The sequence below is a fragment of the Musca vetustissima genome, unplaced genomic scaffold, assembly GCF_032173495.1.
Source record: "Musca vetustissima isolate MV318-11 ecotype Yass unplaced genomic scaffold, APGP_CSIRO_Mvet_v1 utg3141, whole genome shotgun sequence".
Lineage (NCBI taxonomy): Eukaryota > Metazoa > Arthropoda > Insecta > Diptera > Muscidae > Musca > Musca vetustissima.
In genome coordinates, this window is record NW_026886665.1 from 357,525 (window position 1) to 371,468 (window position 13,944).

General features: G+C 34.5%; 1 protein-coding gene across 1 annotated transcript; it reads left to right on the top strand.

Moving 5' to 3' along the window:
• The first annotated feature begins 1,381 nt into the window (after positions 1–1,381).
• LOC133334135 (uncharacterized) lies at positions 1,382–13,944 on the top strand. Its single transcript, XM_061542432.1, has 2 exons — positions 1,382–1,567; positions 12,739–13,944. Exons 1-2 carry the CDS (start codon positions 1,382–1,384, stop codon positions 13,942–13,944), a joined length of 1,392 nt encoding a protein of 463 aa, XP_061398416.1.

A 13,944-nucleotide genomic window follows, 5' to 3' on the forward strand; every position in this document is an offset into this window, starting at 1 on the left:
TTCTAGATATGTTGTGCCCGTGGGAACTGATTGCTTATATGAAGTTGATTCCTTATATAAACAGTTTTTTAATATAAATTGGACATTGAAAATATAGATATTATAAGTAAAATATGATATGAAATATAAAATTCTTTAAATTGAAGCGATCGCTTTTGGATTGATTGCAGTTCCTTATATCTCGGCAGGTATCGGTGGGCTGTCTCCATCTTCACTTTCTTTTATTTCACTTAACTCCCCGTAATTCCTCTCGGGTGTGCCTCTCCGCTTTGTTGCACAATTTGTTCTGGAGCATCTTTAGCAGAATTACCGGTTGCTGTTTGCCTTTCTTCTGCCTCTCCAACTTTTCCCCCAGCCTCCGGTTTAACATCTGTGGATTGACCAGTTCGAGGAGCTGCTCTTGTTCTAACATACTTGGATTTGTGGTACCACTAACAGCACTTTGGGTAGCAACTTTTGCAGCTGTCATTGCCGTGTTGGTAGCAGCCAGGGCAACCTGTTGTATTTGTCCTACTACGTTTATTGGGGAAATGAGGAGAAACTTCATGAAAGCCACCACCACCTCCAGGTGGTGGCAAATTCAATAGAACTGGTGGCTGATGGACTATTAAGCCGTGGATTCCTGATGCACGTTCGCCATGTAAAATGTGTCCACCACGACGATAGCCAATGATGTATCATGGGGACAGGTGGACCCCGTGGCGGATCTCGCTCACGCCATTCCCATGTCCAACCACCAGGTGCTAATTTTTCGAGTGCTTCCGGTAAATCAGGTTTGTCGCGTTCCTGCCAGGCAGCTCTGCCGGATTATGGTTTTTTGGAAACTTCAATTTGGCCCTCTTCAACATCCCCGTCGGTTTTCGAGGCATGAGATGCTCCTGGTTCCTCATTGGGCCATTCACGTCGACTTTCAAACCAGACTTTTCGTTTCCAATCCGAACCTGGACGTATCTCGGGTGTGCCTCTCCGCTTTGTTGCACAATTTGTTTTGGAGCATCTTTAGCAGAATTACCGGTTGCTGTTTGCCTTTCTTCTGCCTCTCCAACTTTTCCCCCAGCCTCCGGTTTAACATCTGTGGTTTGACCAGTTCGAGGAGCTGCTCTTGTTCTAACATACTGGGATTTGTGGTACCACTAGCAGCACTTTGGGTAGCAACTTTTGCAGCTGCCATTGCCGTGTTGGTAGCAGCCAGGGCAACCTGTTGTATTTGTCTTACTACGTTTATTGGGGAAATGAGGAGAAACTTCATGAAAGCCACCACGACCTCCAGGTGGTGGCAAATTCAATAGAACTGGTGGCTGATGGACTATTAAGCCGTGGATTCCTGATGCACGTTCGCCATGTAAAATGTGTCCACCACGACGATAGCCAATGATGTATCATGGGGACAGGTGGACCCCGTGGCGGATCTCGCTCACGCCATTCCCATGTCCAACCACTAGGTGCTAATTTTTCGAGTGCTTCCGGTAAATCAGGTTTGTCGCGTTCCTGCCAGGCAGCTCTGCCGGATTATGGTTTTTTGGAAACTTCAATTTGGCCCTCTTCAACATCCCCGTCGGTTTTCGAGGCATGAGATGCTCCTGGTTCCTCCTTGGGCCATTCACGTCGACTTTCAAACCAGACTTTTCGTTTCCAATCCGAACCTGGACGTCTGACATAGCCAGGTTCTCGTTCCCTTTGGATATAGATGTTCAAATTCCATTTCACGTATTTCTCGTTCCGAAAGCCATGGTTCACGACCGCCGACTTAAGAACTACATAAACTAATCTAACTTAGCCTAATCTACACACAACAGCTATCAATTCTCACAGTGCAAATGGGGGTTGCGTTCATTTGTTTACATCAAATGGGCGCACCAATATCCTTGGCAGGCCAATTCATGCCATTAACCGCATATATATTAGAACTTTTTACCGGTTTAACCTACTTAATGAGATTTAACCTACATATATGCAAAGGAATTGACAATTGAAACCCACTGGGTTAACGGAATCCGGTTAAATGTAAACGTACTGTTAGTCTTCTCTTGCTGTCAACATTTAAATCGTGAAAAACCAACCAGAACAGGATAAAAACTCAAAATATCTTTCATGAAAACATAATGATAGTAATGTGCACATATATTTTAGTTAGAATAAAAATATTATTTGTTTATTTATTCTTTATACAATAAATTTGACAGTCAATGAAGACTTCGAATTCGCCTCCTTGTTAACCTTATAGTTTTAAAGCGTGCAGATCTTTCCTCCAATTGAGTCATTGACATATGTAGAGGTAACTCATACAAAAACGCTAAAAATAGCGTTGAGAATTGCAATTTTTCATTGCAAAGGGATTTGCTGCTTCACATTTTCCCATTAGGAAATTTAAGTAAATTGTAAAACAAAGTACAACGAACTTCTGTTGCGATTTCTTTGATTTGACAATGTATAATTGCCAAAGCGCGGTTAGTACTCTTTTAAATTAACATAATTGAAATTCTCATGCAAATTCATGTTTGTAAAACCGGTTCCGAAAAAAATAAACGCCAATACTATATTTTTCCATCGTCAGCAGAAGCGGAGGTTCACCCCTTTATAACTCGGGAACTACTTAAGCATATGAAAAAAAGTGAATAGTTTTCGGTTAATTGGTTTGTCGTTGCAAACTGTTCATGATATTGACCTCCAAACTTTATTTTGGTGGAAGCTGTGTCGACTTTAATGTAAAAAAATGTGTAAAAACAGGTTAAGGCGAACCAGTTTTTTATGTTCTCTATCGATTTGTGACTAAGCCACTCATTGCACGGTCTTCGTGTCAAAATAAAACTAGAAGCCAACAAAATGGGGACTACGCCCCTTATGTATCATTTTTCAAAATTTCAACTGCATCTACCTTTAAATGATGCTGACATTTTGAAGCTCAATTTTGAGTGTTTTTTTAATTTTACTTCTAGCTTTAATACGCAAACAGGAATTTATAAAAATCGATTATAAGATTATTGTAGTCGCGAATCTGCGTAATTTGATATGTATTTTGTGTATGTAGTATGCACAGCTTAAGAGTTATACTCATCCGAAGGTGCGAATTTTGTGCGATCAAATTTCTAAAAACCTATTTTTCGGGCCAAATTTTTAGATCTGTCAACTGAATGATATGGGTACCCGCGATCAATAAGGTTTTTTACGTTTCGGATGATATAAAAGGAGGGAACTGACCTTCCAAAAACACGAAATTTGGCAAAAAATGTTTTTGAAAATATCGCGGATTTATTTGCGTTTTCTGTGTATCATTTCCGCTTCAATTAATGATCTCATACGGATTTTGATCTTTTTCGAAAAGAGAACTTTAAAAACATCAGCCGAAAGAGAGATGTACGCAATTTATCTCAAAAATAGATTGTGCTGACACATCCATGGTTCTTAATGGACCACATTGAAATTGTATAGATCGATGTATTTTTTTAGGGTGCACACCGAAATCGGATGCGCGTTAATGGCATCTGGAGTTTTCGGAAATTATTCGCGTTTTACTATTTTTTGGGTACTTCAATGTAATGCGCGGCACATCTTAGCCGTCAAATGAAATTTCGCAAAATATATACGGATTGGAAGATAAACTTCAGTACTTCCTGTAAACCGCATGCGCATCAAATGATTTTGAGAATTTCGCGATTTAGACGCAATTTAAAATGTATATTTCATAATATTATTTTATTTTAAGATTTATTCCTATTTATAGAACCCTAAGATTTATCGGAAGGGTCTTGATATAATCCGCAAGGCGTATACTTATACACAAAAAGTAATTATTATATATGTCAATTTTTCGCCGAAATTCGGGTAAAATAGCAGAATAACCCCCAACATTTTTTTCAGAAATTTCTTGTATACAATTAAAAAAATAAATATGATGACATTATTTTTTTAAACCAAAAACAAATATTTTTCCTCAATATCTTGTTTTATTGTCGCTTTGATTTAGAAACCGCTAGACAGACTTGTGTGATTTTGATATCATGTGATTCACCATGGTGTTTAGATTGTGTAGATATTTTTAAATTAATTTTTAGGTGTGTGTATATCATTAAAGTGGGCCACACACGTCAAACATGTGCGTTCGATCGGTGTGAAGCTGTCACGTCAAACGGATCCACAAAACTTTATTTCGTATTTATTTTTTGAAGCGTGAAGATGGTCAGCGATAGTGATGACGGAAAAAAGAACAAATATTTTTATTTAATATAAATTTATTAAATAATTTTATTTTATTCCGGGAAAATATATTTACTTCCCAAACTGTACGATATGTGTAAAAAACATCAAAAAATATTTCAAAACATTTTTTTTTGCACATTTGTGACATTGTCCGCTGATCCGCACTCCACGAAATTTCATAACAAATGAGAAAATATCCACACACCAGACCACAGACGTCAAACATGTGCGCGTCACACAACGAAAAATTAAAAATTTTTAATTTCTTTCGATCGGTGTGCGCACCACCAAATCCGTTTGAACACCGTACCACACACGTCAAACATTGCTTCGATTCACACCGATCGAACGCACATGTTTGACGTGTGTGGGGCACTTAATATAATGAAAATATTGATGTAAATTTTTTATTTTTCTCATATTTCGCGAATATGTGCAACTTTATCGTGATTATTATAATATATCCATATTCTTATTTTACGGAGGAAGATATATATCAACGTTTTTGGTCAATATAATAAACGGCGTAATTTTAAGATTTTTTTCTTATGCCCAAAATTAAAACCTCGATAACTTTTGCGCGCATCAACCAAAAATTTGATCGCGAACGGTTTTGGAATCAGAATATTTTTCTCTATATGTGTACCAAAAATCATTGATGTGCAACAAAAACATAAAAGCTGATTTTTTGAAAATGGAATATTAAAAAATTGGCAATATTGCCCATATATATTTTTTTATTATCGTATTTTTTATTTCAAATATGTGTACAAAATTTTTCTGCTGGGTCGTCCTACATAAATCAAAAATGTGATATCAAACTTGACACCAGTTAAACGGCATTTACATTAGAACTTTTTACCGGATTGACCTACTCTATGAGGATTTATTTGGCATGTATAAAATGGAATTTACAATTGAAACCCACTGGGTTAACGAAATCCGGTACAATGTAAACGTACTATTACGATACAATCAAATCAGCTGAGTATTGCAGTTAACTTGTATAATTGTACCTTGGCAATTATTGGGTATTTATCGGGTATTTACCAAAGTATTTACCTAAGTCTTTAAAATATCATAAAACAATCCATTCTAAATCATTTCTATCGATTTAGAATGGATTGTTTTATGATACTTTAAAGACTAGATGATGATGTTGTATTACCGGTTCAATATAGTAAATACCCACATATACATACGAGTGAACCATTTTACAGTCGAGTACGCATATAACGAACTTTCTTTACAGCGTACACATTTACTGTATCACAAAGAAGATATTTCACTATGTGTGGAAGGCACTCGTGCCTCTGAAATTCGAAAAATTATTGAATAAAAATTGCAGGAATATGGATTATGTTTTGAAAGCGTAATTGACGAGACTCAATTCTAATTATTGATGATGCTGTCTTTAAAACATTGTGCGATCAACTAAATTCCACGAATAATTCAATTTAACAGAAATTACTAGAAACGGTAGAAGCTAGAATCAATGACCGACGTGACTCAGTTAATTTGGGGAATACGGGTGTGCCAAAAAAAGTCAAAAGATATTTATGGTAGACAGTTCAATGAAGGGGATGATTTCTAATCTAGTAGTGTTGAAGATATACCAAAGGTAGGCAACGTTAACCCTTTCAGTGTGTTGAGATTTTTGGTGGCAGCTGTGGTTTTGTCTTGCGCAAACTTCGGCTTTTATTCCACAGAGTAATGTGTTATGTGTTTGTACTTAAGTTGGGTGATCATGTTTCTCCTTATGTCAAAGAGTTTCTTGGTAATTCGTTTGATGATTTCCTTAAAATCAGATGTATGCTTTTTTTCTATAAGGTTTACAAAACCCAAACTCCTTCCTCAGTAGTTGAACTTTTTTCGTTCAGTAGGTCTGTGAGAAATACTCAAATCCAAGTGCCTCGTTTGAACCCATTGTTGGAGAAGTCTTTCCATGTAAGGGTAGCTCGGGTGTTCAATAGTTTGCCACAGGTTCTCAAAATATTCAGTGTTTCGTTAAAATGCTACAAGAAAAAGTCACTTCAATATGCAGATGTTCATGGATTTTAATGTATATATTTTGTTAAATATTTATAGATGATTTATCCTATGCTTAGTTTCATATATTTTTATTTTTCATATGTTTTAATTTGAATTTATGGATTGATTAATAATTAACCGTTAATTAATTTTAAGCCTTTGGAGTAGTTCATGTATTGTTGGTTATGATATAATTAAGTGATATACTGTTAATTTTAAGCTTTTGGAGTAGTCCGTGTAAAGAAGTTTTTGGAATCGCTCATGGCCCTTTGGGCTAGGTTCTTGTTTATGAAATAAATTGAAATTGAAAATTGAAGGGGATGATTTCTAATCTAGTAGTGTTGAAGATATACCAAAGGTAGGCAACGTTAACCCTTTCAGTGTCAAAAAAAAAAAAATTTTGTCGGAATAAAAATCTAAAATTTTGTACTTAAAATCGTATGAAGGCACAGAGTTTAGAAAAAAAGTAATTCTTATTTTAACCCTCGGACAGTTTTGTCTGTCTTTCAGCAAAAACAAAGACATCAATTGTAACGGTACATATGATAACCGATAATTTTGCAAAGGAAGAGAGTAATTTTAAATGTCGAATATATTCGACAAAAAAACTGAAAGGGTTAATAGTTTTGAAATTAAATTAAAAGGGTACAATGACGTGGAATTTCAATATTTTTATAATTCTAATTATTTAAAATACAAATAGACCATTTCTACACATTCGCATTTTTATTTATAAAACTTGTAAAAAATCCCGTTAATTCCAGGGAACCTGGGGATGAACGTTTTGAATTCCCGGTTTTCGGGGAGTGAAAAAAGTCGGGAATTGACTGCCTTAACATCAACGCCCGACAAAACGGAAACCAGAATCTTGAAATTATGCATTTGTTGTAGATCGGTTTTAAGACGTAAGCGTATGATTAGATGGTGTTTTTTTTGAAATTCTTACTATGCGGAAAGGTTAGGTTTGGCTATAATAAACGAAATATTGCATACGGCAGTACGAGTAAAAAAAATATTCATAATTATTTTCGTAAATAAGTACAAAAGTTATTAATGGGCTTTGCAACTAGTTTTCGGAAATTAGTACCTTAATCTTTAATTTAGTATGTAACTTTCATTATTATAAATAAAATGCTATGTACAAATATTTTGGCGCACTATTATTAATAGGATCTAAAAATGTTAAACGAGAAGACTTTTTTAAATTTGTTATTAGTAATCAGGAAAAAGTTGTTTTATGTACTTCTGCCTATATTTAAATTGTATGATATGTATGGCTAAATTTGCATTTATTTACAAGTATCCGCTTTCTGCTGACAAAGTAGCGGTCATATGCTAGTCAACTTATAGACCAGAAGAAAACGACTTAAGACCAAATGAGGCACAATAACGTCAATTTATTCTACAACGAATCGTCCAAACTTCTCCCACCAAACTATTAATATGGCTTTCAATCAAAAAGTCATTATCAATTTATCGTTGCCCAAGAACAAATCAAATATATAAAATTAACAGGAATATATTAAAGTAACAAATTGCTTTTTATCGCGAATTTGAAGAAATTGTTGTCACACATTTTGCAAGTGGTTTATTCAAAGTTTTATATATAGGATAAATGAATGTGAATTCGCAACATTTCATTACTTGCGTCGAACACGTAACACCGAATTATGTAATGCATACTCTATCGGCTAACAATTGTTTTTTATATTTCATTGCCACATAAGGTATCCATCCCTATCGAAGATAGCCTCCCACAATTTTTTTATTCCGAAGATGTGAAACTTTTTTTAATTTTCTCCGATGGGTTCGAGTGAATATAATATAGACCATGTTAACAGAAATTATCCGATGTGAATTTAATGGGTATCTTCAGCGAGAACAACAATTTATTTATCTGGGTATTTACTATTGAATCGTTAATACAACACCTTACACCCTAATTCCGGGTTTCTGTTATAAATAGCCAAGTATTTACCCAAAAATTGGGTATATACTCATTAACTGGCGAACCACTTGACATTGTTGGCTCACCTGTTTTAAATGTAAAAGCGAATACTGGGTTCAAGTTTTGATATGGCCCCATATAACCATACCTCCCGATTTAATATATTTTTTGTCTATTAGATACACTTTACGATCGAATCGATGAAGGTCCACGTTTTCTGTTAGCCCCCATACAAAGGTACCCCTATTTGGCTCAGATGGATTTTATATCAATATCAATACAACTACTGATATGGGAAATGATATAGCTCCCATATAACCTTCCGATTTAATGTATTTTGGTGTGTATTAGACACATTCTACGAACAAATTGGCTGCAATGTTATCAATTTTTTATTGATTGGATTGGAGTTAACCGGGCCAAAACATATGCAACACTGACGGATTTAAAAATATCGTTATTTTAGTTATCATAGTTTATATTTTTCGCAGTTCCAGTATTCTTGAGTGTTAAGAGGTAATTTTAATAAAACCACCTAGTATAATTATTCAGACGTAATTCTTATGAATATTGAGAAATGTAATAAAATAAATTCTAATGTGACAATTAATAGTAAATATTGTTGAAATACAAATTTAAAAATATTTTTGTTTAGGTTTTGCTGTTATCCATGGCATAATTACAGACGGTAGTCTCATTTGCGAAATTAATAATGACAACCCTTTTTAATTTGGAACTCATTTATCAATTTCAGATTGTTTTAATAATAAATTTCATAAAATTGTATGCATGTCTATTGGCATATTTTTTATAAAATAAAAATGTATATTTTCTAAAGATTTTAAGTATTTTAATATGAACAATTCTATTCATAATTGCATATAAATATGCATGATATGTACTTACTTATATTTCAATCCGGACTTGCGGTCAATAAAATGCAATGTAATAAATAGCTGAATTTTTTGATCCACATTGTTCATAAGCTATATCTACAGATGCTACAACTTATTTTTATAGATTATAGAGGCTGGGAACTTCGAAATATTACACATTTTGTAATTATTGAAGGAGGATATTTTCATTTAAATTTTGAATGCAAATTTATGAAATATTTACAAATACTGTAATTGTAATTATTTTCCTTTATTCTGTGAAAAAATCAAATCAAAAATTTTACTAGACAATATAACAAGGTATTGCATTGGAAAAGCTACGCCTAACTAACTATCTGGCAGGCGTAATTTTTACGAATATTGAGAAATGCAATAAAATAAATTATTTTGTAAGTGTTAACCCTACGATCAATAACCGGGTACATTTGTAATTTTTTTAATAAAAATGTTTTAAAATGTTCATGTTCAAGTAGGAAGGTTTCTTTTTAAGGGTCCATTGTATGTTAGGTATTCCGAAACGTGGATCAACTGCTAAATTGCAACACTAATTACTGTTTTCGTCCAAAGTCAACTACCAATTTTCATCGAATTTCGATGGATACTAATGAATTTAAATTTAAAAAGGCGAATTTTTCAAATGTTGCGCCAGGCTTCTCGGGCTTTTGAACCACACAAAACGGCATACGCGTTTGTATCCCTCAACATGTCTTTAGTTGTGAAAATCATAAAAGAGTTCAATGCAATAAATTCAAAATAAGATGTTCATCGATTTCTATGACCAATGCCTCATTTTCTTCAGAAGTCGGGGGGTTTAAAAAAATTATACTTTTTCCGTTTTGGATACGCATGATTCAAAAAATAAAACATAATTTCCAAATGGATATTGCCGACATTCAGCAAACGAGCGTTCGCACACACATTACGAACTAGTACGAGCACACAGGAGCTATGGATCATTGCGTTGGCGATGAATTCTGCAATCGCCAATGACAACGAACGATCGCAAATGCGAACTCTCAAACAACAACAAACGTTCTTGAACGCAATTGTAGTTGGACATGTGGGATAACAATAACACTTTCTGTGCACACTCATTCATTCGTTGTGTTTGTGTGTGTTTACATTTGTATGATCTTTTTGTTTGTTGTTGTTTTTAGTGGTGGTCGCGAACATTCTCATTGATAAATTGAGAGTAGAGTTGGAAAACGAAACGAAAAGTATGAAAAGGTACCTTACATTTCACTTCACTTCAAATGATTATAAATCATAATTATCAAGAAATATTGACCAATATTTATACCAGTTATTTGTATAAAACATATATATTATAATTTAAGCGTAAATGAATTCACGAATAATAAAAAAAAACAAATTTTTGTCTTGTTAATTTTGTTATGTAAATTGGTACTTTTTGTGAACAAAAAGTAAGCTTGTTACAAAATTTAAAATATCACAACTCTAATTACTTTCATTTTACCAATGAGAGAGAAAAAACTCTCATGACAACTGGTGTAAAGTACGCCTTACAAATGAACGTTCTTCAGCAACGAACGCTCTTGAAAGATCGAGTCAACGACGCTTGCAGCAAAGTTATATCGTTCGTGGATTTTTCGTACAATGCGAACTTCCCAAAATCATACGTTAGTGCAAAAGGTTAGAAACGTACTCTCATTTGTTCTATTTTCCTAAGCGCTCTTTTACACTATTCGTCATGGGCATTTGTCACGAGAGTATTTCTCTCTCTCTCATTAGTAAATTGAGAGTAGAGTTGGAAAACATTGCCACAGGTAGGACCAAAAAGTACGAAGAGATACCTTAAATTTTATTTCATATGATAATAAATCATAATTATCGAGAAATATTGACCAATATGTATTAAATGTATAACGGATAATAAAAAATATACATTTTGTTTTGGTACATTCATGTAAACAATCAAAAAATTTTGGGCGTAAACAACCAACAATTTGAACGCGAACGGATTCAAAGCCGAGCATTTTTCCAAATCTATGTACCAAAAATCATTGGCTGTATTGCCCATACTTATACAAATATAACATATGCACTGCATTCCACCACCTCCATTCCTGATTATTTTCCCAATTGTTTATGTTAGAAATGGTTAATTACAATAAATCAGTCTGCACCGTTTATTAGGCCAAACCTACTTAATAGGCTCACCATGTTAAACTAGTCGCCATTTCCGTATATCAACAAAAATACAATAGTCAATTGGTTGTTGTTAAAAACCAGTTTGAAACAATTGTCTAAAAGCAATGAGGACCGAATATTTACTCTTACCTACACGTCTGTCAACAGCAGAAGTCATCATCAAAAATACCAGTCTTGCTACACAATCATCCCAAAACCAGACGGTTATAATGTACATAAACGTATGTCCTCCTATTATTTTATGCGCCAATGCTGTTAGTTGGTCGCTATCCCCCTGTTAAACTAAGAGTTTTTTCATATTTTCATCAATTTCCCTCTCGTAACAGTTTCCATGGGTTGGATACACGACGAGAAATATATAAATCATGCCCCGACATTTATTTTCAAAGTTCAATAAACAACGCGGACCGTGGCGGTGTCTTATTGTTTGGTAACGCTAATACCCTTGTGTACACTTGAATTTTCAAATTAATAAAATGTATATTGTGAGTACTGCAACATGTAACATTAGTCTTGAAAGTGGCAAAGGCTCTAGTAGTGATTTATAGTGTTTTTTGTCTGTATTCATGTGGTCACCAGATTTAATATAATTGGATACAGCCTAATAAGATTGTACTTCCTAAACCTGCTGAAAAGGTTATAAATCGATTTTGATAAATAACGAATCGTGATTATGAAATTCGATGGACACAATGTATTCGAGTGTATGAGAACAATTAGTCAATTGTTTTAGACAAAACGCCAATGAATGATAACACGATGTTCCAATGGTTATAATTATGTAATAAAGTTTAAAATTAAAATAAAACAAACATTTACAAAATTATAGGACTATCAGCCTTATTCTGTACATTCGCTAGGGAGTGACTTCTCAATTGAACAATGTTTTTTGAACTTTTGTTATTGATTTTTCTAACAACGACTTTTATTTTTTATTGTTATTTAAACTTTTTAAAACAAAAATTCGAATTCGAATTTCGCCGTAAAACTGATTTTTTATAAAAATAAATACAATGTATGAAAATGTGGCAAAATGCGCGGCATGACGACAGGAACTGCATTGGAGTGAAAGAAATATCAAATAATTGGAATTTATCTGCGAGATATAATTAATTTGCAGTTTATTATTTCATTACATAATTTTGTGCCTTTTTATTTAATTTCCATATGTTATCCTATTTATATTATTCAAAATGATAAATGAATAACTACTATGGGGATATTTTTCATGTCCACCAAGGGGTAAGGAAGGCTTTTGTTGCGGATGTCGCCACTGAAGGGAAGGCTTTTGTTGCGGATGTCGCCACTGATCCTCATCAGTAGGATTGGCGAGTTATTGGGGATACCATTTAATTTTCTTATTGCAAAATAGTCAGGAGTAATCCCAGTTTGTTTATTAGTGGGGGAATGGAAATACGACGAAGATCGTGTGCCCAGCATTTCGCCTATGATATAAATTCTGCAACTTCAGTATATTTTTGCTTTATTTCGCAGGTACATTGTGTCTTAATAACAACTTGGTCAATAATTGTATTGACATCAGCAAACATATTTGACTATGGCACTAAGATTGGAAAAACAAATGGATTTCTGCAATTTGGAATTCGCACGAAAAGAAATGCTCCGAATCCTGAAAAACGGGATATAAGCTTGGCTTATTCTGCAACAAACATAAATTCCAAAGAGGGTACACAGGTAAAAACTGTAACAGTGATCAAAAACATAGGAACTGACAGAAACTCTGGAACACTGCAAATAAAGCCAGAATTGTCTAAAAGCGAGGTATGGACAAACACATTCAAAGACAATTTCCACGGCTATGGAGTAATACCAGACGTCCCTGACGTTGAAGATCTCTTCGAGTATGTGAATAAAAAACATATTGTCGTAGAAAACAATAAGGAGCATAGCAAAAGTGGCGGTGATGAAATGAAACAAAAGAATAATGTTACACCAAAGCAAACAGAAAAACCCACATTCGAAGAATCGTCTGAGGAGTTTGTGGAAAAAATTGAGGGCGATGCTGAACTTTTGCCGAAAGTCAACACTAGCAAATTGAAAACACGCGAATCTTTGGTAGATTTTAACTATTCCACACCTCAACATTCAGTACACCAGTATTTTGATAATTATGTCCAATTGAATCCCAGTCATAATATCGGGTATAGTTACCCCAAGCCGTGTATACACGAGCAACCTGTCGGAAGTGAAGTGGTGGTCACTCCATCGGGAAAAACGTATAATATTCCAAAAAACAATACGAATGCAGATATAAACCCGTATTTGGCACCTTCCGTAACAAGAAGGCCCCAAATTAGTCAGCAGACACAATCAACCGTTGGACAAACAAAAGCTCCTGTTTTCCCCATAAACTCATTGTTACCGCCATTGCAGCAGCAGCAACCAGGTCCCGTCATACAACAATCAAACACATTGGTTACCCAACAACCTACATCCGCCTCGCCACAGCAACAACAAACAAATAATCAACAGCAATCTCAATCGTTACTTCCGTCAACAAGCCAACGTCCATATGTTGCACCCAATCTACGATCAGGGTTGAATGCAGTCAGTCGCGGACCAGCATCAACCGCAATTGCTAGTGTTGGCTCTCCATCAAATCGAGTATATCGAATCAATTCATACAATACGATATTTAGGAAGCCCAATGCTTCCAGGTCACGAGGCTTGAAATATTAA